General features: G+C 38.6%; 1 protein-coding gene across 5 annotated transcripts in view; it reads left to right on the plus strand.

The window, feature by feature from the left end:
• elavl4 (ELAV like neuron-specific RNA binding protein 4) overlaps window positions 1-27569 on the plus strand; it is a 139188-nt gene that overhangs the window by 5963 nt on the left and 105656 nt on the right. The window contains exon 1 of one of the 5 annotated variants that reach the window (XM_088349834.1): window positions 17446-17805. The exons of the other annotated variants lie outside the window; for them this stretch is intronic. Coding sequence (XP_088205960.1) covers window positions 17782-17805 — 24 coding nt within the window. The 5' untranslated portion in view covers window positions 17446-17781. Of the gene's footprint in view, window positions 1-17445; window positions 17806-27569 lie in introns of those variants that run through there. 5 annotated transcript variants of the gene reach the window in all.

The following is a 27569-nucleotide window of genomic DNA, read 5'->3' on the forward strand; positions in this document are numbered from 1 at the left end:
TATGATCAAGTCACCTGAGATCGATTACCTATGTCTCCAGGCAGTGAACATCGCAGAAAGGGAGAAATAATCACATCTATAAATTTGACTTTGCATACACATTATATATTCACTCTGTGTGGAAGTTCTCCTTACATAATTTATGGAGACATAGGTAATCGATCTCAGATGGCTCGATCATAGGGAGATGGAAAAAAGAGAGTTCAACGTTTTGCTAGATTACCAACTGACACGTTTTTTTTTTTTAATAAACCTAAACATCAGCAAAACAAACAACAATTTATATTGTTTACATTTCAAGACCGTTGCGGGAAAACGGCATAAACCTCCGCGATAACACTCTCTGACACATGCATAATTACTTGAGTTTACGTTGCATTATACAGCAACTCCACTGAGAGTTTATCAGTGTTTACAAATGCCGTTCAATAGTTTGAATAAGCAAAACAATTGCTATTCTTTCTCCCCGCTTAATTCCCCCGAAAAATTCCGCTAAGCCGTGCCGGGTCGAAGAAAGCATTTCATTTCAGAAAGTAGTTTTCTGCCTTCTTAGACAATGATGTCAAATCCGGTAGAGATTATATTATTAGGCCTGGCAAGATAAACCTTTGTTGGTTAGGTGTGCTATTTGTGGAGCAGTTTAAAATACAATTGTAATTATATTTATATGTAAATATACACAGACACAAATGGACAGTTTATATATTCAGTGGCATAAAAAGATTTTTGCCCCCTTCCTGATTCTTTTTTTTGGGGGGGGCATATTTATCACTCACAAAGTTTATCACAAGGAGACAACCCAAGGAAATTCAAAATGCCATTTTGAAATGTTGATTCCGTTTATGAATAAACTAAACAAAAAATCTAAGCCTGTCTGGCCGTATGCGAAAAAGTAAATCCGGACATTGACTTGGCCACTCCAACACCTTCCTTTTTGAGCCATTCAGAAATGGAATTGCTGTGTTTAGGATCGTTGTCTTGCTGCTTGATCCAAAAATGCTTGGATTTGAGCGCACAAACTACCGGTAATTGCTGGACGTTCTCCTTCAGTATCTCCTGGGGCAAATACTTTTTTTTCACGGCAATTTATGTACAGTTTTCATTCTATTTTCCCCCAACAATTCAAAATCAAGATGCTAATTCTATTCTTAAAAAAATCTAGATATCAGTAACTTACTAAGTTTATAAAACCCTAATTTATCGTAAATATTTGGTTTGAGCTACACGGAATTGTCAAAGCATATCTCCAAGCAATAGGACATTTACCCGAAACCTCGTCCAGTTTTTTTCTTCCTCGCCAACATCACTCGACGGATTTTCTTGGAGCATGCAAGAGGGCGGTTAAGCATGAAGTGACATTTGGAGAGCCATGGCTTCCTGCACGTTTCATCCTGGCGGTGCCGCAGGGCCTGCTCGCGAATGATGCTAGATGTGTGTCATTTATAAAAGGTTACGCCGTATAGAGTGAAACCTTTAATAGAGAGCTGCAAGTGTGAGGTGTCTTGGAGAGGCCGTAAACATCGCCAGTGATAATTGAATATAGTGAAGGGTGAGAATAACACGTACAATAAATAATATCCAATCAGGAAGTAAGCCATGAGTGCATCTACGTGTATGTTGGTTGATTAAAGCCTTGGCCAGATGGACCCCATGCGAGCTTGGATGTTCCCCGACCGGGATCAAACGAAAACGGGCTGCTCCTCAGTGTACTCAGCTGAGCCAGCTTACGCTAGCTAGATGATAAATGGAATTAACTCGATCCATTTAAAAAAGAAAAAAAAAAATCAACCTTTGACAATCTGCTGAATCTGAAAATCAAGGAAGGAAATTCAAGTCTTTTAAGTTTTTAGATCTGTTGTCATAACCAGTGTTGACGACATATACTAATTACAGTGATTTCTCTTAAGAATACCTTGTGTTTTAAACCATTGCTGGAAACTCTAAAAATGCCTTAAAAACCCAACATGAAGCAAAAACCCCAGTTTAAAACCCTAGCTGGAAACTCTACAAATGTTCAAAACCCCAGATTTGTAGCCAAAACCCTAAGTGTTTGCTAAAAATGTTTTAAAACCATGAGTGGAGCTGGAATCCTAGTTTTCAATTAGAAACCCTGAGAACGTTTGAAAAACCCTAATATGAGACTGAAATCCTAGTTTGAAACCCCAGCTGGAAACCCTAAAAAGGATTTTAGGACCCAGATATGTAGCCAAAACCCTAGTTTGAAACTGTAAAAATGTTTTAAAACCCTGAGTGTAGCCGAAACCCTAGTTTGACACCTTGAGAACACTATAAAAACCCTCATCTGAAGTCGAAACCCTAGTTTGAAACCGTAAAAGCACTTAGGTACCTGAATTTAAGCCGAAACCCTAGTCCAAAACCTTAGCTTGAAACCACAAAAGCGCTTCAAAACCTTAATATTTGTAGCCGTAATCCCAGTTTGAAACCCTATCCCAGAACACAAAAAGCACTCCAAAACCAAATTTTGATGATGAAACCTAGTTTAAAACCGTAATTTTAAACCCTAAGAACACTTCATGAAGCTGAATTCCTTGTTTGAAAACCGAGTTCAAAACTATTACACTTCAAAGCCGTAATTTAAAGCTGAAACCCTAAAAGAGCTCTAAAACCTTAATATGAAGCCAAAACCCTAGTTTTAAATTGAAGCTGGCTTGCGCTAGCTAGCCGATGTATTGAAATTGAGGCACGCAATCTAAGTTAATTTGTTTCTGTCATGATTACTGATGTGATTCACCTGTGCCCGCTCATTAGGCGCCAACCGCCGCGGGCTCCCTGTCACTATTTGAACCCAGTCCTGTCAGTCCCCTGTTGTCAGTCCGTCTGCGAACCTTAGTGTATAGTAGGCAAGCCTTTTTTCGACTCTGACTCCCACCTGTCCCGTTGTTGCTCCCTTTTGTCTTCGGCTATGACTTGTTTTGATCCCGACAACATCTGCTCTCCCGTTCCGGCTACAACCTGTTTTGATCCCGACCACTTCTGCTCTCCCTTCCCGGCTTACGACCCATTTTTGATCCCGGCCACGTTTTTGTTCTCCAGTCCCGGCTATTGACGTATTTCCGTTCCTGACACCGCCATCGCCTGCTACGGAAGATCCACTTCTGTATACGGATCACAATCCGATTGCGAGAGCGGCTTGCTTCCCGCGTCTAGCGAGCAGCGGAACACGGGCGCTGCCCTTCCTCTCACTATCTCAATAAACTTGTGAGAAACGTTAAGCGATTGGGTCCTGTTTATGTTCTGGTCCTGACAGTTTCACGCAAAGCTGGAGTGGTTTATTAGACATATTTACCTTTTATTTTTTTTTTGCATTGTATTTCTCAACCTATCAGTATTTGAAAATATGCATGTTTATAAATTGTTTTGAATAAATATTGTTATTTACGATGACTATTTACAACTAGGAGGCACTAAATAATACACACTGTCCATTTGAAATAATTTCTGGGGAGCATTTTGTAAATGATTCCTGTTGTAATCAAATTTCTTTTGTTTTCCTTTGATTTTTTCCCAGCTCGCTTTTAATGATTGTAAGTTCTTGCTGTTTTGTGAGTGTTGTAAAATCCTTATTAAATTTTATAGAAACAGTGCCAAATGCATACGCTGGCCGTCAGGCTGGAGTTGAAAGAAGTTGAATGTCACCCCAAGCTGCGGACACTCTGCTGTCCAAATGGGCAATAATCCACCAGAGTCCTGTCGAGAAATCCCGCTGAGTTCCAATGCACACGAGAGCCAATTGTGAGCTAAGCCTCTAGAAACCTTTCATTTATGTCAGAGTACAGCCTCCATATATTTTCCGTCGAACATAAAAACAATTGTATGTAGCGTCCAATTGTGCCGCCTGAAGGTCGAACTGAATCCTTTTATCTTTGACGATACATTTTTGAATGTTTCTCAGACATTTTTATACATTCATTTATCACGGAAGTTACATTCCGAAAATAACTTGTGATAGACAAAATTGGTCAAGTACAAACCTTTATTTTAGTTTACAATTAAAATAGATCTCTGGGATTCTACACGAATCTATTCTAAGGTCAGTATCACAAAGTGAAATTGGCTTGTAGTTGGGGATAGAAACTTATGCTAAATTGATCATCTGAACCCCCAGTAGGCAGCACGGCGGCTAAGTGGTTAGCACATCCATGGCACAGTTCTGAGGTCATGGGATAAAATCCACCTACCAGCCTTCCTGTGAGAAGTTTGCATGTTCTCCCTGTGCTTGCGTGGGTTTCCTCCCACATTCCGAAATCATGCATTTCAGGTTGTCTGGCCGGTCTAAATTGTCCCTAGGTGTGAATGAGCAAGTGAGTTCTTAGTCCCTGTGTGCCCTGCGACTGGATGGAAACCAGTTCAGGGTGTCCCACGCGTACTGCCCAGGGATTCCTAGAATGGGCTCCAGCACCCCCGCGACCCTGCTGAGGATAAGCGGTGCAGATAATGGATGGATGGATAAACTCCCAGTACCCCAAATAAAAAAACATTAAAATAACCAAAAAGTAGTAACCCTAGTTTAAAAGCTTAGCTGGAAACCCTAAAACGTTTTTTTAAACCAAGGTTTGGAGACAAAACCCTAGTTTAAAACCAGAAAAGTGCTTTAAGACCATGAGTGGAGCCAAAACCCTAGTTTGAAACTCTAATTCGATTCCTTAAAACACTTGAAAATATGAAGCTGAGACCCTTGTTTGAAACCCAAAATAAACTAGAATCCTGAATCGGAGCAGAAACCCTAGTTTCAAAACCTTGGCTTGAAAGCAAGAAAGCACTTTTGAACCTTAATATGATGCTAAAACTTAAGTTAAAAACGTAGTTTGAGACACTAAAATCACTTCAAAACCCTTAAGGGTCGAAATCCTAGTTTGAAACCCTATCGTCAATCACTAAACCTTTATTTTTAAGCCAAAACCTGAGTTTGAAACCCTAATTCCGAACCATGAGAACACTTTGAAAACCCTAATTTGTTGCTGAAACCCTATTGCGAAGCCCTACTCCAAAACCCTAAAACCCCTTTAAATTACAGTATGAAGCCAAAACACACATATAAACCAAAAGTCAAAACCCTTAAGAACACTTCCTAACCCGATTTTGAAGCAATAACCATAGTTTTCAAAGCCTTAACCGTAGTTTGACACCCTAATTAGATCACAAGCTCATCAAGTTTATCCCAGAGTTTACTGTTTTATACAATTAAACGCTTTTATCAGAGCAGAAATTTTCATTGAGATTATGGATTTAACAGAAAATTAAAGCAAGAGCATTTTCACTTAGTAACGTAAATTTTGCTGGACGTTCTACATTTGAGTACATATTAAACTACAAATTTATGACACGTAAGAGACTGTTTAGCCAATCTGATTGTCAAACTCAATGTACAATGCAAATCAGTCAAGTAGCGAGACTGTAAAAAGTGAACCGTGTTCCAGCAAGGGTTTACTTCATGTAAGGCTCTGAATTCGTAAAAGCAGTTTGAAATCCCCAAAATGGATAACAATATTCTGAAGCCCACTTAATGGATTCTGGGTTCCTCATTAAAATCTGAAGCTTTCTGCCCCGACGATCACGTTCTTGCAGTGACAGTCGCACGCGGAGCTCGCAAAGCTGTACCCGGTCTCGGTGAGCGGCTTTGCGTAAACGTGAAGGCTGAGAACGTCTGTGACAAATGTAGCGTGTAGCCTCTATCCAGGATCAGCATGAACAATTCACTTCTCATCTGTAGAGTTCCTTCCACGCACTGTGACACACACTCTGAGTAACTTGATAGAGGAGGAAAGCTGAAGACTTAGGTTAATATGTACTTGTCCTTAAACATTCGAAGCCAAGACCTCTTCCATGGAATGTACTCATGCGACCTCAATCCATCATCCCGCGTTGGCTATTGATGAGAGCAGGGACAGCAGAGTACTTTTTTGGATGAAGTGTGCATTTTTGCCCACTTAAAATGAACTGCAGTGTTTTGGTCGCGGTTCATTATCCCTAGTCGACTATTAACAAGGCCAGGGAGTGAGCGGGCAAATTTGTGTCATTCGGGGCAGTTCTTTTTTTGGTCCTTTGTGCTTCAGATGAACAGCACTTGTACAGGTGCAATACATTAGGCCTAGTTGAATAATGCTGTAAACGCTTACCAGCAGAGGGCATTCCTGTCAGGGGGCATGGCGTTTTGGCCCCCGTAAAGTGAATTGCGCTGTTTTGGGTGCAATCCATTATCCCCAGTCGACTATTATTAAGAGCAGGAACCCGGAGTGCGCAATTCTTTTCAGTTTAGGCTGCTGAACCAAGCAATTGTGGCCTGCCTAAAACTAACTACACTGTTTTTGCCATGAACCCTTATCCCCAGTGTACTATTGCTGAGAATGGGGGCCAGTAGGGCAAATTTGTGTCATACGTGGCAGCTATTTTTTGTTCTTTCAGGATAAAATAAACATTACTCATCCAGCCACGATAATCCATTATCCACAACCTCCTTATTGATGCGGGTGCGGATGGATAGACGGCATGGTAGTGGCTCCAATCAATTATCCCTGGTCGACTATTACAGGTTGCAGGGGGAGGAATAGTCTTATTTTCTCGTGTTCCAATGTGGCAGGGCTAAGATCAACTGCACTGATTTGGCCACGATCCATTGTCCTTAGTTGACTAATGCTAGAAATGAAGGTAATTAACTTGCTAACCACACGTAGCTGTATAGCTAAACAGGTACATGTATGGTGGGTGGGTGGTTAGTTGGATACCTTAACCACGAGGACCAATTTACCAATTCTTGCAGTGTGTCTTGGGCAAGTAGAGTCTGGTAGCGCCCATCCCTCTACCAGGCCAACAAATGTTTCCACCCGATCACGGACCTGTGAGCTTTCGCATGCTAGGCGAATGTGCTAACCACTACTCGACGGAAACACGTCTACTTGTTTTAGTTAGCGAGAATGTAGTTCAAAGCTAGCTAGAAACATATATATATATATATATATATATATATATATATATATATATATATATATATATATATATATATATATATATATATATATATATATATATATATATATTCAGGTAACAACAGCTGCCAGATAGTTAGTTTGCGAAATGGATGGATAGATAGATGGATGATTGAGGTGGATAACTTGCTATCCACAGCTAGCTGGATGGATGAATGTGCAACTATAGTTTTTCTTCCTTTTTTAAAATGTATGTTCGGGTTAGTGTGACTTACGCTCCATAGCAATTTATAGTTCAGAAAAAAAATATAACCTGTAGAAAATGCTTACTTACTATGAGTTCAATATGCAACAAATAACATTAATAATACTGTTATAAAAATACCACTCCAGATTTGACTTATTCTCAAGCGCAACGTTTTTTTTTCTAATCAAACTATTTTTGGGGGCTGGTGCAATTGCGCACTGCTCGCAAATTCTCAGCGCACAAGAAAATCTAGCCAGCGCACAAAAATGAGGGCTCAAAATGACTTATTAATAAGCGACTTAAGTCAAAGTTACAGTGCATGAAGGTAAAAATACACGGGTTCCCCTGACGTTGTGTACTACATGCGGTATTTTGAAGTCAATGTCGAACGGAGTTGAAAAGTAAAGTCAGTAGAGTTTGCCGAGAACCGGCTTGTTCGGCTCGGCTCACTAAAAGGAACCGGCTCTTTCGGGTCCTAAACGGCTCTTCGGGTTGTCTTTGCTTCTTTAATCCCAACATGACCAAATATTATGTAAATTATGCACAAAATGACTTAAAGGAATGGGGTAATGGAACAAAAAAGAAAAAAATACCAACATGAAAAAGTAGTGAAAAGCTGAGAAAAAAAGAAACAAAAGGAAAAGAAAAAAAGAAGGAAAAATTTAGAAAAAAAGCCAGAAAAAAAGAAAAGAAAGAAATGTAGGAAAAAGTAAATAGAGAACAAAAAGAAAAAAGTGACAGCTTGGAAAAAATAAACACAATTAGATTTTTTTTTAATTAATTTTTAAAAAAGTAGAAAAAAAACACGGAAAAAAGAAGAAAAAGTTTGTGTTGCATTCAAATAATTTCCAATTATATCAAGTTAATCTTGTTGCCAATATTGTACTTCTACTAAAAAATATGATTAAGTACTGTTCTGTATCTTATAACCGACTAAATAAGCCCCCCAAAATGTTAATATTATGCGACAAAATATATCAGGAAATAAAAAGAAATGGATATCTTGTGAAAGAACTGTCGGAACAAACAACGTTTGTAGGCCGTACAACCTTTGCAATAGTACATTAGTCAATTCATTCAAAAGAGAAAAATAATTTTGCATTGCCGGAAACTCAGCAAAATGTCAAGTTTTGGACATGTTTGATAATTAATTATCTTGCCACACTTAGGATTATGGTTGCTCACTGTTGTTTCAAGCGTTGCTCACCGACTTTGTGTGAATTCTCAGACCCGTGGAAAATTAGAGGGAACATTGCTCCTGAGCGATTTATAATTCAGTCAAATATATAAATTCTAATAATTATAATAAATAGTCGGGCAGCCCTGCAGCGCAGTGGTTAGCAAGTGTGCGGCACAGTTCTCAGGTCATGAGATTGAACCTTCCTGTGTGGAGTTTGCATGTTCTACCCGTGCTTGCGTGGGTTTCCTCCGGGCACTTCCAAAAACATGCTTGTCAGGTTAATTGGCCGATTCAAATTGTCCCTAGGTGTAAATGAGAGGGTGAGTTGTCCGTCTCTGTGTCCCCTGCAACTGGCTAGCAACCAGTTCAGAGTGTCCCCTGCCTACTGCCTGAAGATAGCTGGGATGGACTCCAGCACCCCTGCGACCCTACTGAGAATAAGCAGTGCGGATAATGGATGGCTAATAAATAGTCTAGACAATATAACCAGAATGTGTGCCATTTTTACGAGACATCAAATCTTCTTCCAACTCGTTCAAGCTGAGTCAACCAAGTGTTTTTTTTTTTTTTTAATCAATAACCTGCATGCCAGCACGCCTAACCACAAAAAAGTGGGTATTTTCTTTTTTTTTCTGCCAACACTTGCCTTCCTTTAAATAGGAATTGTAATTATTCATAGTGAAACACAAGAAAGGTGTTGGAAAAACAGCGTGTGACGGAACCCAAAGCGAAAGTGCTCACAATTATCACCGTGCATGCGGCATTTTCAAATCTGATAAATGCTGGACACAGTATTTTTCTCTATTCAATGAAGAATAAAAAAAAAAAAATGAGTACGGTTAATCCATTAAGGTGTGTGAGGTGGAGGGTCATGGCTGAAGAGGCGGGGCAGAGTGAAGGGGGCTGACGGTTCGAGATAATTAGCCGCTTCTCTCTTTGAGAATTAGCATTCTAGAAGCATGGGCTCAAGCACCCTCGTGAGGTTGAGCACTTAAAGCAACCAGTTTCTCCTGGTGGGGGACCGGCAGACACTTTCTTTGTGTTATGTGCTGCATTTTTTTTTTTTTTTTTTGCATTTGCATTTGCAAGGATGGAGTCTGCCTGGAAAAGATATAGCATCAATTCAATATAGGTTTTATGTGTTGTAGCGTAATAGTGGCAGTCAGTGGCGATTTTAGATTCAGAGCTTTGGTCGTGCTGAGCACCCGAAATGTCTGGCCGGTTCTTTACATTTTCTTTGGATTCACTTAAAGGTATTTAGGATCATTCGACACTGTCAATCCCATTTGTGCACATCACATTACACTTTGTGGTTAGCAGAATCACGATCACGATAGTTTGTACGAGTAAATGCACACACACACTCACATACAGATACAGAAAACAAAGTCAAGGTATTGGGTGGTATAACAGTTGCTCAACATAACCACTGTATAACATACTCTCACCGTAATACACCGGGGCCCCCACAGACTCTGCCTCTATGCCGCAAGTGACATCATTCAAACGAAAGGGGACAGGGATCAGGGGCGAGAGCGTGGCTTGGAATCAAATGGTCTGAAGTATTCCCAACACTGCATTGTTCCACTTTTATTTTTGTTTTACACATTTTTAATCAAATTTAACCCTATCCTGCCCTTTATTAAGGAAGAGAGAGTTTTAAAAACTCTTTAATTATTTGCATTGATGTAACTTGCTTAGTGGCTCAATCTTCAAGCGACACAACTAATTATTGTTGAAATGAGTTGCCAACGCTTTTAAGAATTGATGTTCATCTATCGATTTGTTGTTGCAGCCCTAATGTTTTTCTTCACCCCTACAGCAGTCTGCATTAATAACCATTAATGAGCAAATCAGTTGTGCTTATTACTCATCCCCTGCACTTAAAAGCAAACAAGAAAAATTCCAATGGTCACGACATGGAGAAGTAACGCATAGAATGGGCGTGAAATGAAAGGAGAAAATAAAAAGGAGTTTTCTCCTCCCTCCATCTGTCGGCAGACAATATTGTAACGCGCCGCGTGTGGTCTTAACTAGGACATGGCAGCAACACGCTTCCTTCTTTTCAACACGATTCCTTCTTTTCATCTGCACTAGCGTCACATACATGGAGAGGGAAGGGAGCAGATTGCATTTATTGCCAAGTCGCCGCAGTCATTTTCGCAGCCTATAAAAAAACAGTGCCTGCACTGTCATCGAATTTTGCTGATAGCGCCGCCGAACCCGAGTCGTTTAGGCGGAAACAATTTTTTTTTATCTTCTTAGTTAATTGAGAAAAACTGTCATCAGCAAATATTTTAGTGATGGATTTTTCGAGAGATGATTTCATTTTCTTGTTTTAACGAGCTTGAATAGAGTTTTAAACTGGCTAGATGGATGGATGGGTAAATGAAATTTCAATCTAGCCAGAGAGCTAGCTAAATTGATGTAGAGGTACTGTAGTTATCTTACTTAACACAGCTGCCTGGATAATTCAACAGATTTGTGGATGGATGGATACAGTTTCAAGATAGCTAAAAAGCTAGCTAAATTGATAAAGTTCTATTACTTATCACATCTGGCTGAACGGATGGATGTATGGATGGATAGATGGATGGATTAATGGATCAATGGATGGATGGATCAATGGATGGATTGACCAATGGATCAATGGATAGATGGATGGATATGGTTTTTAAGATAGCTAGAAAGCTAGCTAAATTGTCATATCTGGCTGGATAGTTAAACAGATATACGGATGGATGGATCAATGGATCAATGGATAGATGGATGGATAAGGTTTTAAGATAGCTAGAAAGATAGCTAAATTGTCACATCTGGCTGGATAGTTAAACAGATGGCTGGATGGATGAATGGATGGATACAGTTTCAAGTTAGCTAGAAAGCTAGCTAAATTGAGATAGTTCTTTTATTTAAAACATATAGCTGTATAGCTAAACAGATATGTGGATGGATAGATGGATGGATGGATACATGGATGGATGGATGGATAAGGTTTCCAGCTAGCTAGAAAGCTAGCTACATTGCATTAAATACCTTACTATCCACAGCTAGCCAGATAGTTGTTTGGATATGATTTGGTAGTTAGCCAGCTAGTCAGGTGGACAAATTACTAACTACCTAGCTCCAGTATCTAGCTAGCTAAATGAAAGGATGGATATAATATGCTGGTTAACTAGATAATCAGGCAGACAATTAGCTAACAGGATGGATTGAAGAACAGATGGGAGGATGCTAGAAAGGCTGATCAATGGATGGAGTAACAGGCTAGCTAGAATCCTAGCTAAAATAAGGTAGCTAGCTTACCAACTATAGTTACCTTGATCAATGGTTATTTGGGTTGAGTTTCAAGCTAGTTAGCTAGCTAAATTGGCGTTGCTTGCCTGAGTGTCCAGCCTCCACTAAACTGAGGTTGCTAACAGAAGCGAGCATTTGGCTGGCAAAATGTTGATTACAAGAGAGGACAGTGGTAAAGTGTAGATGTTTTTATCTGCCGGAAGCTTCAAATATTTTCTTGGTATTTTCTTTTTATCTGATATTTTCTCGTTGTCCTCTTTTGTGCGGTTGCCAGGAGACCTTGAGTTGTTCATTTGAACAAAATAGATGCTCAAGTTGCCATTTTTATTTTGTATTTGTGTAATAAGATATACTTGGACTTGTTTTGTGTGGTAATATGGAGGGAGCTACAAGATACTAATTGCAATTCGATTTCATTATTCCTCTTCTTCATCTTTTTCTTCCTCTGCATTCTTATTCTCATCATTTTTCTCCTCTGTCCCTTCTTCTGTTATTTCTTCTCGTTCTTCCTTATTTCCTTCTTATTATTATTTTTTACTTTGTTTGTTCTTCTCCTTCTTCTTGTTCTCATCTCCTATTTCTTCTTTTTTTCTTTTTTTCTCTCCTATTCTCTTTCCTACTATCCTTATTTCCCACCTTCATCATCTTATTTTTTATTGTTTTTTTTTCGCCTTATCCTTCTTGTTGTTGTACTTGTCCTCCTTTTTCCTCTGTCTCCTTTTTCTTTCTTTTTCTGTGTCTTTTTCTCTTTCTTTCATCTCTTGTTCTTTTCCTTCTTCCTGTCTTTTACACTTTCTTATTGTTTCTCTTTGTCAAATTATCCTTTGCCTTGTTCTACTTCTCCTCCTTTATCTCCTACTCCTTCTTTCTTGTTCTCTTTCTTATTCTCCTCTTTCTCTTTTCTTCTTCCCCTTGTTTTTCCTTTTCATTCTCATTTTTATGCTCTTTGTTTTTCTTCTTCTTCAAATTATGTTTTTTCTTTCTTGTTCTTCATCTTCTACATGTTCTTCTTCTTGTCCTCCTGTTTTCCTTTTTCTCACTTTTCTTCCCTTTTCTCTTCAACTTCTTCTTTTTCTCCTCTTTCTTTTTCATCATCATCTTCTCTTTGTTCTTCTTCATCACCTTCTTTTCTTATCTGTTCTTCTTCATCATCTTCCTTTTCTTTTTATTCTTCTTCTTCTTCTTCTTCTCCTATCTCCTTGTTCTTCTCATTCTTTTTTCTTCCTGTCGTTCTTATCATCCTCATTTTTTTCTTCTTCTCTGTTTTCTAACCTCTACTCCCTTCTTCATGACGTTATTGTCATTTTCATTATTACAATTACATTCCAACAAATTTCTTGACTAGTGATATTCGCAAGGGTCATTGTTATAATTATTTTACAGTAAGAACATTTTGATTTTATTTGTATTTTTTTATATAATGTAACGCACCCCTCCCTATTATAGTGCGGGCCCTGTAATTTATTCAAATGCATCCGGGCTAATTAGTCGCGTATTGTTGAAAACAGGACTCCTTATTACGTGGGTTCCTGAACTCTGCAGAGAGTAGAAAGGGAAACAAATCGTCTGCTAAGATGCTTGTTTTGTTTGTAAACAATGGGGTTACTCAAAGGTAAAAAGCCTAACATGTAATAATGGTTGATTAGTGTAGAGAAGAGAGCTGGGATTGGAGCATTGCCACAGCATTGGAAAGTAGCCACCGGTGCGTATCATTAAATTTTTGGCACAGTTCAGTGTTGGGAAAATATTTTCTGAATCTAAATTATACTGTAGATGTGATATTTATTTAAACTAGGTCATAATACATTGTTTTCTTTCTGTAAGGTCATGAATGAATATATCAAAACGTGGATTAATTCAAATTGTGTTTCACGGACTGATCATTTTTGCTCATTTTAAATATTACTTTACGTTATTTTAAATTTAAAAATTAAAAAAAAACACGATACAAATTGGGGCAGCACGGCGGGGCAGTGGTTGGCGCGTGTGCTGCACAGTTCTGAGGTCATGAGATCGAACCTCCTTTGTGGAGTTTGCATGTTCTCCCCTTGCTTGCGTGGCTTTCCTCCGGGCACTCCGGTTTCCTCCCACATTCCAAAAATGTGCATGTTAGGTTCATTGTGTGATAGACGAGCGAATTGTCTGTCCCTGTGTGCCCTGCGATTGGCTGGCAACTAGTTCAGGGTGTCCCCTGCCCACTGCCCGACGATAGCTGGGATGGGCTCCAGCACCCCCGCGACCCTACTGAGGATAAGCGGTGCAGATAATAGATGGATTGATGGATGGATGGCTGATACAAATACAGTAAATTCAGTAAAAACTGACCTGCATTACCTCCTGAGGCACAGTCCACAGATGATAAGAAAAACATTTTAGGCTATATGATCATGTAATCTTTTAAAATAAAAACATGAAGCTGATGTTAGGATTTTTTTTTTTAATATTTTTGACGAATTGTGTGTCTCTAAATTCTTAAATGAAAAAAAACATATTCCTTGGTTCACAGAAGCTTGAGAAACCCTGCTACATAAAGTATTATTATCATATCGATGCTTATGTGTTTTTCATCAATTCGCATTGCCGGTACTGTAAATTATACATAAAAGAGAATAATTTATGAATCTTGAGCTAGTATTCCGTCAAAGAAAATGTTATTTTACAGATGGGTGTCGAGTAGTAAAACTCATTGGATTGTTCATCCGTAACAGATGAAGTAGCTGCTGAGTTTTATTGCTTAATCATTCATGTCGAGTTATGTACACGCATGTGTGCTCCGCGCCTGCAGGAGCATGCAGTCATTACCCCTCCCACACATTTGCAGTCAACCAATGGGAGCCCTCCTTATATCAGGTCCCAAACATCCCTTAGCTCAGGGATGGGCAAACTACGGCTCCCGGGTCAAAAGTACCACTAATAAAAAAATAGTTTTTTGGGTGCCAACCTTGTCCCCAGTGTCCCTTTGTGTGTTTACCCTTAACCAGTAGGATTAATTTGGGTATTTTATTATTAATGTATTTTGATTAATTTTGTATATATTTATTCATTGATATATTTGCTTGGTTATTTTTTACAAGTTAAATTCTCTTCTATGCAATGTAAGTGACCAACTTGATCTCATTGTAACATGTGAAAAGCGCAATAAGATAAAACTCGTCTCTGGTACCGTGGCTAAAGATAGTGTGTTAATGAAAAAAAAGCAGTGTCTTTTCATATGTCATCTACACATCACTGGTGGTTCAGTGGTTAGAGTGAGGCGTTCTCACCCACGCGACCTGTCAGGACCAAAACATTGGAGCCGACACCCGTCATTCACCCCGGGTCATAGAGATGTTTTGTTGGCGAACGACACATCAATACAGTTGGCGTTTTGGGCAAAAAAAGAGCTTTTGGAATCCAGGCAAAGTAATCACTCCGTGGCCGAGTGAGCAGAGAAACACGGAGAGTGATGTCCTGTATTTGCGCCCTGAAAATAGTGGGTTGAAGTATTAGTGTAGTGGGTGAGTAATATCCTATATGTGTTTCATCTGTACCGCTAGTGCAGTGGTCAGCAACCATCAGGCCACATACCAGTACCAGGTTACACAGGAACGCGACCTGTCAGGACCAGAACAGAGACAGGACCCACTTGCGTTGCGTTTTATTGGAATAAAGAGAAAGGGTCGCGCCCACGATCGGTGGTTGCTGGACGCGAGAAGCAGGTCGCTCTGATCGCTGAAGTGGATCTTCCGTGACGAGCGATGCCGGTGTCGGGAACGGAAAATGGGTCAGTAGCTGGGACAGGAGAGCAAAAACGTGGTCGGGGTCGTAAGCGAGTCGTAAGCCAGGAAAGGAGAGTAGACGTGGTCGGGGACAAAAAGAAGTCAAAAGCCAGGACGGGAGAGTAGACGTGGTCAGGATCAAAAATGGGTTGAAGCCGGGTAACAGACGGGAGCAAAAACAGGTGGGAGTCAGGGTCGAAAAAAAGGCTTGCCTAGTGTTAACTGAGGTTCGCAGATGGACTGACAAAAGAGACATATAGGAGTGGGTTTAAATATGGACAGAGAGCCAATCAGAGTCTGAGGCAGTTCGCGCCAAACGAGCGGGTACAGGTGATGCAAATCGGTAACCATGACAGCGACCCAGGTTTGAATCCCTTTAAAACCAATTTTTTTTTGCGACAACACGGTAAAACATTGTATATAAAGCTAGCCCAAAAATTATATTCCTGGTAAAAGAAAATGTGCGTTAATACGTGAATAAATATGGTACTTTATGATGAATGCATTTTCTACAGGTGTAATTCCAAATTGTTATTTTCACATAAGTGGCGAATACTATTTTAAATTAATTTTGCATTTCCACCTACCATTTTGTTGGTAAACGTGCACAAGTCAGCAGGCGACACTGATAGCTTTTCTATACACACTCTCATGCAAATGTACAGAGGACACTCAGTAATAGCTAATTTATATACACAGCGCTGTGCAGGCATCCTATTAGCATAGCGCCCGAGGCTGCAATCACTCTCCGTGTTTCTCTGCTCACTCGGCCACGGAGCCGAGTGCCGATTGATTACTTTGCCTGGATTCAAAAAGCTCTTTTTTTTTAGCCCAAAACGCCAACTGTATTGATGTGTCGTTTGCCAACAAAACATCTCTATGACCCGGAGTGAATGACGGGTGCCGGCTCCCCATCAACCAATATCCGGTTTCCTTCGAGACGCTTTTTTAATCTTTTTTATATCTTTTAGGACAACCTGAAACAGTGTGATGATGAAATAAAGCGTAATGCCTATATGTGTTTCATCAGTACCGCTAGTGCAGTGGTCAGCAACCATCGGGCCGCATACCAGTACCAGGTGACACAGGAAGCAATACATATTGCCTTTTTTAATAATGTATTTATCGTGTGTGCACACATTTTTGAGGGAAGCCTGATTGGATGGGTCAGTTGGGCCTGTTGTTTAGAAGGGTAATGCCCAATGGGGATCAGGCTTTTCCCGTGGTGGTCCCTCTTGAATTTTAATGTCCTGTATTTGCGCCCTGAAAATAGTGGGTTGAAGTATTAGTGTAGTGGGTGAGTAATTTCCCTTCGGGGATGAATAAAGTATCTATCTATCTATCTATCTATCTATCTAATATCCTATACTATTGTGTTTGCCAGTCTGAAAGTTTGGGGTTAGGTTGGACAATTATTTTAGTTGCTGTGTAAGTAATATGTGTGAGTTTGGTCCGGTTCATGACAGAGAACATAATGAAAAAAAACTCTTGCGGTACAGGAGTACGGGTTGAACAATGTTTTGGTACAGTAATAAAGGAGGTGAGGTGCAACATATTGTCCTTTAGGTGTACGTTTGACTGACAGTCTTTGTTGACTCTTTTTTTGAATGTCTGTAATTGAGCATTAAGGGAAAGAGTTCAGCCATAACCATTAAACGGTCAACTAGTGTGATGAGGATATAAAATTGAATGCTTTTTCCTATGTTATTTATAGTAGATTCCTAGTGGTCTAATGACCCAGTGCATTTGTTCTTTTATCATTATTATTTTTGTATTATTGTTATTACTATCAAAAGTGTTCTTATTATTATTATTGTTATAAAAACAATTGAAATAACACTTATTATTATTACAGTCATATTTGTTATTATTACTTCCTTGGGCAAGGCCAAGAGAATATCGTCATACAATAATCCAGTCTGCGGTACATAAGAGGTTGCCAACCCCTGGTCTAGAGCAGAAAATACGGTCCTTTATTAGGAAAGCTCTTTTTTTGGGCCAAGTGATGAGGTCCCGGGAGCCAGCTGAAGGTGTAAAAGCCGAGGGATGGGCTCGGTATGATGGGCGGTACAGAACGCCAATGAAATAGAGCAGGAGATGAAGTGAGGAGGGGGCCGGTCGCACTCACATCGACGCTCATCATTCGCTTCTCAGCATCTGTGCAAGAAGGCGATGCCCACGCTGCAAAGCACCCGCCGCTGAGATCGAGCCGAGGACGGGAAAATAAGCGGAAAGTCTCCCGCGGCAACTGGGATTGAGTAGATTCGTTTCCTGAAGCGGCCGCGAGCGTGCAGGGAACAAGAGAAGAATACAAAGGAGAGAAAAGAGAGAGAAAGCGTCACCAACGTCTCCCAAATGGAGTGGAATGGGTTTAAGATGGTAAGGGGAGAAGAATGGCTCACTAGCGTTTTCAATTCCTCACTGTTGTTTAACTTAAGAGGGGGAAGTGGGTAAAGGTGTGCAGGGGGGGGGGGGGGGGGGGTGATTCATTGTCGGTGTTTGTTTATTGTCGCTGCCATGTAAAAAAACCACGAAACTCCATTTTTTTGCATGTTTGCAATGTAAATGGTCTAGCTCAGGGGTCACCAACCTTTTTGAAGCCATAGCTACTTTGAATGCAGTTTGATATGCATTTAGAAAATAACTATCAGTATCATGTTGTTACTATGTTATTACTATGTTGTTACCAGGTTGAAATTGTTAGTGGTTAAAATAGGCTCAGTCAGCCTCTAAACATCCTGCGAGTCTGCAGCTACTGAGGTGGTCTTAGGGGGACTACTGGTACAGCCAGGTACCAGGTCGGAGATCCCAGTTCTAAGTTTTTTTCATGCTGTCACATGAAATACACTTCTCTCCATTTTTATTTTTATCTTTATGATTCCAAAAACACATATCTTCATCTTCTTGTATTTTTGCATGTATGGAATGTTTACTATATAGTTGGTGTCAAGGTATTTTTATATATATTTTTTTTTTATTGTTTTGGAATGTTTACAATGTAAATAGTGTTAAATTATATTTTTTAATTTCTATTATTTTATGCTGTCATGTAAAACCACTTATATACATGTTTTTGTTATTTTATGGCATGTTTTCATCAATGCATCTTCCCATTATTATTTTTTTTTTCATTTCTAGGATGTTTACAATGCTTAATGTGGAAAATTTAGCTTCAAATTTTATTTTTTTTAATTTTATTTTTAATGGGTTCATCCATTATGGATAATTGATCAATTTCCAAAAACACGTTACATCTTCATTTTTTAGAACGTTTACTTTTTGCGCTTATGGACCGTTTACAGAGTAAACAGTGTAGATGTATTTTTATTTATTTTTCATCTCAATCTGTTTATGGATTGTATGGTCTCATATTAGGTGGTTGCTGTGTGGATCCCTTAACCACTAGGGTCTTAGGAGCACCATTTCCTGTAATGTGTCTTGGGCAGGCTGGTGGCTCCCATTCTTCTCCAGATCAACAAATGTTTCTATGGAAACTATGGAGCTCAACTAAAATTGTTTCAAATTTTTTTTGAATGTATCTCATCTCATCTCATTAGCCGTACCGCTTATCCTCATTAGGGTCGCGGGGGGGCTGGAGCCCATCCCAGCCATCTCCGGGCAGTGGGCAGGGGACACCCTGAACTGGTTGCCAGCCAATCGCAGGGTACACGGGGACAGACAACTCACTCGCGCATTCACACCTAGGGACAATTTGGACCGGCCAATTCACCTGAAATGCATGTTTTTGGAATGTGGGAGGAAACCGGAGTGCCCGGAGGAAACCCACGCAAGCACGGGGAGAACATACAAACTCCGCACAGGAAGTCTGGAGCTGGATTTGAACCCACGCAGAAGGTCCCCATGACATGACTGTGCCGCACAAGCGCTAAACACTGCGCCGCCGTGCTGCCCTTGAATGTATTTATTTGTATATATTTTTGGGATAAAGTGAAAACATTTATTTTGTTTTTTTGCATGTATGGAATGTTTGCAATGTACATGGTGTGAATTTATCTAATTCATTTTTCATGTTTGTGTATGTGGTAATGTAAAAACATAATCATCTCATTTTTTTGTCTTGTTTTTTTTCCTCATTTATGATTTGTTAAAAACAAACCTCCACTTACTGTCAATGTTTTTCTTTTTATGTGTTTTTTTTAATTATTGCACTTCTATGAATTTTTGCCATGTTTATTTATTTATTTTACATTTATGGAATTTTTACAATAATCTATCTCTGATTAGCTGCATCCATGGAATATTTACATTTACACATCTCATTTTTATTTTATGGAATTCTCCAATTTCAAATATCTATTTTTGCTTAATATTACTTGTTTAATTTATTATTTTACAATATGCATCTCATTTATGACTATTTAACTAATACATGTAAAATAGATATGGATTTTTTTAGAATTACGTGTATTTTCTTTTTTGGGCATTTGTGTTTTTTTGTTTGTTTTTTTGTTTTTTTTTTGTTTTTTTTATCAGTTATAAAAAAACATACAACAATACATATCCCCAATTTGGTCCTTTTATTTTATTTTTATAAATATTCCAAGAATGCCCCAAAAAATGGCAAAAAATAGACGGACTTTTACACAAGACAATGACAATATGCAAAGTATTTATGCTAAACAGCTGAGTAGACATGTTATCCGTCACACCGCTTGTGTACTTGGAATCGGTGTGCATGGCCCTGATTGTCTTTGGAAATGCTGCAAGATGATAATGATGATGATGAGAATGTGAATGAACTTTCTTCCATGTCTTTGTAATCCATCACCTGGAAAAAAAAAGCAGCAGAACCTCACTGGCAGAACGAGCAGCCATGTTTCTTTGAAAAAAGTTTAAACAACATATTTTCCAAGACATTTTTTGCGCATAATTCAAACCACGTTAGACGGATAGTCTATCAGGTCTATAACTGACCAGAATTAGCTCAAATCTAACATCCACAGAAGTTCTTTGTTTGGTCAAAAAGTGAAAATTGAAACATCTTTAAGACGATGTAAATTTGTCTTTTTCTGTACCAAATTTGGCCCATGAGTTGACACAATGACTCCTTTTCATTGCTAAATCCATGGGCTAAACACAACCGAATTTCAGACATTATTTTTGGTTTGAATCATGTCTAAAACAGACCAAATTTGTCTCGAAAGCTGCAGTTGAAACAGTGTCTTTAAGACGTTAAAATGTGTCTTTTTTTAGGCTAAATCAAAACCACGTTGTAAAACAATGATGACATTGTTTTCAAGCTAAATTCTGTTCACTTTGTTTGGTCTAACAACAACCAAATCTTAGCCGCCTGTTTTTGCACTAAATCAGGTCTAAAACAGATCAAACTTGGGCAAAATTTAACATACAAAAGACAACTTTATTCAGTAGTAAATTGAACGTTAAAACAACATCTTTAATACGTAGGTATTACAGGCATGACTTTTTTCAGGCTAAATTCTGTTCACTCGGTTTAGGCTAAAACAACCGATTTTTAGTACAAGATCTTGTCTACGACGGCCAGATTTATCCCAAAATCTAACGTCCAATTGACGTCTTTATCTAGTTTGTAAGTGAAAGTTGAAACGGTGTCCCTAAGACGATAAATTTGTGTCTTTTTTTTTTTTTTTTTGCAAAAATTAGAACACGAGGTTACACTATCATTTATTTTAAGCTAAATTCAGTTCATTTTGTTTGGTCTAACAAAAAACAAAATTTAGACATCCGGTTTTGGACTAAATCTTGTCCGTAACAGACCGATTGTATCCCAAAATATGACATCCAAAAGACGTCTTTATTTAGTTGATAAGTGAAATGAAATGATCTGAAATGATCTGCATTTATATAGCACTTTTCAAGTCAATGACTTCCCAAAGCGCTTTACATTGTGCTTCACATTTCCCAATAGCGGCCATGATCTGTGCAGCCATGCAAGGCGCTAACCTGCTTATTGGGGGTATTGGGGGTTCAGTGTCTTACCCAAGGACACTTCGACATGTAACACGGACAAGCCGGGATTCGAACTGGGATCCCTTAATCCTAAAACGATCGCTCTACCTCCTCAGCTACTGCCGTGAAATTTGAGACACCATTAAGACATTGAAGGTTGATCATGGGGGGGTCAAATTTGGACCACAAGGTGAGTCAATATTTGCTTTAGGTTAAATTCTGCTCTTGCGCTTTGAGCTAAAATAACTGAATCTTAGACATCAATGTTTAGACCAAATTCGGTCTACGACATCAACAGAAAAATGTATCCCAAGATCTAACGTCCAAAACACGTCTTTATTTAGTTGATAAGTGAAATTTGAAACATATCTTAAAGACATTGAAATTGTCACGGTTGCCATGGCGCCCAATTGGCCCCACCCATGTGGCTCCAGCTCCAGCTCATTAACAGATGGGCTTTCCGTCTTTTTAAGCTCAGTGTGCTCTCTCTTACTTTGTCAGTTCGTCAACGGACTTCTGCCCCGCAAGACGTAGGTTTCGACTCAGTCCTGTCCCTGTTGGTATTTCCTGTACGGTATTGTTCCCGTTTATTTTGTCTTTTGTCGTTTAATATCGGTTTTCAGTTTAGTTTCCGTCAATTATTTATTATTTTCTCCACTTTTCATTCCTGTCTAGTTTGTCCTGTTTATTTTTTGATATCCTGATTCATTATCTATCCTGTCTGTCCCGTCCTGTCCGGTATCGACCCCATCTGTCCGATATCAACTCGGGCAATTAGAATCGATCTCGTCGGTCTTTGGCTTCCTGTCTTTCCACGCCAAGCCACTGCCTAGCGTGCATGACTCGTTATTTCCCGTAAAATAAAAAGCTTGTGTGAGAACTTCTTGTTCATGACAGAAATGTCGACTTTCTGAGGGCTAGAGGTGATTCAGACGATGTACCAGGAGCAAAAAAGTTTTCGCCAAACTTGAAACTATTGGCTGAAAAACGAAAATGAAATGATGACAAAAAACCCTGTAATTTGGACTTGCTAGCTAAAAGATACACTATAAAATGATAAATAATAAGCATATTACTAGATGCTAATTTTGAGATTTTCATTTTTAAAACAGTCATAAAACAACAAATAAAAGACATTTAAAGGAATACTGTGTTGACCACTAGATGTAGCTGTATTGTGCGATAACAAGAGCTACAAAGCACAAAGAAGATTACAAACTACAGGAACTCAAAGTGACCAAACTGCTATAATTTTCTACACATTATTTTTTTTGCTCATCCTTACACAGGGTTTTTTTTTTTCGGGGGGGGACTCTTTGCAGCTTCAAATTCTAGATGAGTCTCATATGTTTTTTTTTTTAATTAATACATATTTTTCGACCTATGAAACTATTTTATGTTGAGATGGTAGTTTATGTATTTTTTATTATTATTTTTTATTATTATTCAAATCAAAACATTGTGGGGATACAGTAAGTTTTTGATTTGTTTTTTGATTTTTTACCCTAAACCTAACCCTCACCCTAAATAATACACAATGTCCCTTTAAGTTTCGGATTGCAGTTTTGGTACAAGAGTGATTGTGAGCCAATTAGATGCATGCACTTGTGGCTTGTCAGCAGCCAATGTCTATGACTCCTTCGTGCCCAGAATATTCTGCAAATAAAACTACTCATTACCTCCAGTGATACAGAAGAAGTCAAACTGTTGAGAGATCACATAAAACACACGCAAGAGTATCGCATTAAAAAACAAAACAGTCGAAAGAGCAGCCATGCTAGCTTCATCTCACTCGACGCAATCAGAATGCTAATCACAAGCACAACTCCCACCACCCTGTTCGTTGACCCCGAGACTTTAAGTGAGGATGCGTGATTGAAGAATACAGAAAACGAGCCGGACAGACGGACTTGAAAGAAATGCGGAAAATAACATAGAGGAAGTTGAAAGCAGAAGGTGTGATACGAGTCGGTAGGGCTCCTGAGCCGTCACCAGGCGAGGATAGCGCCACGCGGCGACTATATTACCCTCAGGCGGAACACGGCGAGCTCCAAGGTTACACATCAATGCTAATGGGATGGGGTGTGTAAGGAATTTCTGATAGTGCAGCCGGCAAATATATGTGGAGTGAATGAAATGTAAGTGGAGATCAGAAAAGCGTAAGATCATCACGTGAGCTACTGTGATGTTGGGAGATGATGAGCTACTATGGAGTGATGAAAGTCAAAAAATATCAAGGCTGGAAATGTGCACTGAGCTACTTGTAGGGAGATATGTAATGGAGAGAAAATGTATGCTACACAAACACCTCTGAGTGCTCAGGTTTTTTTCTGCTTCTTTTCTTCCGACTGCAAAATATTTAATTATCTTATATTTAATAGAGGATTCTTAAGAGATAGATGATGATGGTTTGCCTTTATATAGCGCTTTTCAAGTCAATGAAGACCTCCCAAAGCGCTTTACAATGTGCTTCACACTTACCCATTCACACACACACACACTCACACACCAATAGGGAGTCAGCCATGCAAGGCGCCTACCTGCTTATTGGGTGCATTAGGGATTCAGTGTCTTGCCCAAGGACACTTTGACATATAACACAGAGAAGCCGGGAATCCTACAAGACATTCCACTCTCCCAGGTGAGAATGACATAGAATATCAACACACTATAATTACACCAAAACTAACAATCAAAGCTACTTTCTTTTTATGTAAACTACTCACAAAAAACTACAACCAAACTAAAAATTGCTATGTTCATTATTTTGACATTTTTCAGGATTGTTGGTCAAATCTATAATTACACCAAAAACTACTAATCGAAGCTGATTTCCCTTTCTTTCAACATGCGAGCTACTTACAAAACGAGAAAGTCAAAATGGTATACCCAACACGAAAAAAACCTGGATTATTTTAAAATGTATTGAGCATTTCTGGTGGATTATATAACGAAACCTCCCATAATGAACACTTGAAACGGATTACACTTGTTTTCAGCACACCACTATCGGTGAGTTAGTGTGTGTGTGAATGGGTAAGTGTGAAGCACATTGTAAAGCGCTTTGTAGGTCTTCAGTGATTTGAAAAGCGCTATTTAAATATAAACCATCAGACCATCATACGATAAGCTACTTACAAGATAAGCATGTCAAATCGGTCTACCCATCACACAAATATGATTGTTTTCTAATTTATTGAGGATCCTTAGAAGATACTTTAACTACATCAAAAAATAACCCTCAAAGCACATTTAACATGTTTTTCAGCTGTATATGTATGTCTATATATATATATATATATATATATATATATATATATATATATATATATATATACCATCTCATCTCATTAGCTGCACCGCTTATCCTCAGTAGGGTCGCGGGGGTGCTGGAGCCCATCCCAGCAATCATCGGGCAGGGGACACCCTGAACTGGTTGCCAGCCAATCGCAGGGCATATATGTATATATATATATATATATATATATATATATATATATATATATATATATATATATATATATATATATATATATATATATATATATATATATATATATATACATTACATTTATAATTTCTTATTTTGTTTTTTAATTATTTGTACACACAAATATGTATTTATTTTTGTTAAAACATTTTTTTGTTATTTATTATATTTAATTATTTAATATATTATTTCACAGATAGAAGCTCTTGTGTCTAAGTTGTTGTTTTTTGTTATTTAATCTATCAATATAAATCTGCATTGATAATTTAATTACATTATTCATTGAATATTTAATGGATATTTTATTGTTTGAGCACTAGACTGAGAAAGTAAATTAATTAAAAGTGGAAAAGAACAAGATAATACAAACAACTCTTTTTTATGAAAAGAAAAGCTTTACAAACTGAACCCGCCGTAACGTCTCGATACCGACATTTCTCAATATTGCGTGGAAAAAAAACCCAAATATTTTATTGACTCTTCGGGTGTCTGCCAAACGTCTTTGGACAAAAGGCTGAACGGAAGCATTTAATGAGCTAAAAGCCTGTTTGAACAAGAAGCCGCCGTAACAATCTCCGTCCCAATTAGCACGCTTTCGCTTTTTAAATATTCCTTTTGTGCTAAACACATACGAAGCCTCACAAAATGCTCACGTTGGAAATTTAATAGGCTTCCAGCGACATCCTTTATTTATTTAAAATGTTGGGGTTTTTCTGTTTTTTCCTATGCAAACGGTAAGACCTAATTCCTTTGGCAGCGGCTCAAACCACTACAGACAGACGCATAATCAGCCGGGGAGCGCTAGCAAACACAAACCCTTGTTGTGCACGGCTGCTTTTCAGAATAAATATCCCGCCGGAAAATACAGTGGGAGGAAAGAAGGTATTCATGTGCTGAGCGCTCTTTGTTCGAGTGAGGAAGAGAAGGCTTTCTTAGCCACTTTCGCCGTCGGTTTTCTGTGTGTTTTGCGCTCGGTACAGATGTCGGGATTTGAGTGGCAGTTTCTCCCGAGACCGACGCGTCTCATCTTCGTTTTGCATCCCGAGAAACAAAAGCCGAGTGGAGTAGAGGCGGATTCTTTTTTAACCAGGCCCTGAGCTGTTGCCGGATGATGTTTAAAGGACGTTTCAAGGTCACGCTTTCGACAGGGGCCTCGCCTCCGACGACGCGTGAAACATTTATGCGTTTCTGTAGCGAGATGAATTATGGATTGGACATGAAACTGAACATGCTGCAAAATGGAGTTTTTGTGGCGGGTGATAGACCACAAACAAGGATTCATATGAGTCATCTGGAAACCCTGGAGATACTAGTTGGGTTTAGTCTCGGACCGTGTTTGGAACTTGAATCGTTTTCACCTTTGAAACAAATAGGAATGGAAGTAATCAGTTACAGTGTTAAAATAAATGGAAATACAATCAATTTGTTCCAGTATTTCTTAAACGAAATTAACAAAAATCATGTGCTGTGCGCTTTGTATTTTTCGATATTGATATCACCCCATCCACAAAAAAAGTCTCACTTGACTCGTCTAGAGACTCTCGAGATATTCGTTAAATTTATTTTTGGACAATGTTTGTAACTTGAATCATTATTTACCTTTAACATGAATAGAAATGAAATTAATCTAGTATAGTATTTCTAAAAGAAAATAAACACAAATCATGTGATGTGTGTTAATATCAAAAACAGTAAAGCATATTTCAATACCAATATTATTAATAGAAAATTGGAGCTTTTGTGGCAGGTGGGCAAACACCGTAAACTAAAAACACCGTTTGAATTTATTCTCGGACCGTGTTTGTAACTCAAATCAATATTTCCCTTTAAAATAAATGAAAATGCTACCAATCTGTCTCGGTAGTTTAAAAAAGAATCATATTGTCTGATATAACCCGATCCAAAAACATAGTGGCACACGACTTAACTACAGACCCCCAAAATCCTAGTTGAATTTATTATGAAACCATTTTTTAAAAAAAATTAAAAAATATTTCATTTTGAAATGAATGGAAATACAACTAATCTTTTGTGGTCGCTCCAAAAATTATAAGCAAAAAAAAAAAAGGATTATCCGGTATAAATATTACCCAACTCACAAACATTGTGTTACATGACTCATTTAGAGACTCTAGAGCACATGTGTCAAACTCCCGGCCCGCGGGCCACGTCCGGTTTGCCGTGTAATCATTTCCGGCTCACAAGACCATTTTACATTATTGTCAATACTAGCCCGTCAATATGAATAACACCGTCTCATCCCTGAACATTATATTTTGACGTTTTAGTCACTGTACCTATTCCTCATATATGACGTATGCTATACTATACGTATATACCAGGCGTCGGGAACCTACAGGTATGTCTCTTTCTATGAGTACCTTTGGCTAAGAGACAAATTTAATTGCGTGCAAATTTTGTCACTTTTGTCAAAATCTTGAGCCATTGATCCCGTTCAGATACACACAATGCCAAATCAAAGCCTAAGCAAGTACTTTTCAGAATATATAGGGCACATTTTCACTACAATTTACAGTCAAGGTGTCACAAAAAAAACTCGTTTTGGCTGTACAACGCTAAAGAATCCTTTATATAAAAGCTCACTACATAATCTGTGTTCAGTGTTCGGATACTTTTTTAATGAATCCAAGGAACAAATTGTAAATACGCAAAAACACCGGAAGAGAACTTAAAGTTATTTGAT

The sequence above is a fragment of the Urocampus carinirostris genome, chromosome 12 (assembly GCF_059441175.1).
Source record: "Urocampus carinirostris isolate Australia breed hairy pipefish chromosome 12, RoL_Ucar_1.0, whole genome shotgun sequence".
In the NCBI taxonomy this organism is placed as follows: Eukaryota; Metazoa; Chordata; class Actinopteri; order Syngnathiformes; family Syngnathidae; genus Urocampus; species Urocampus carinirostris.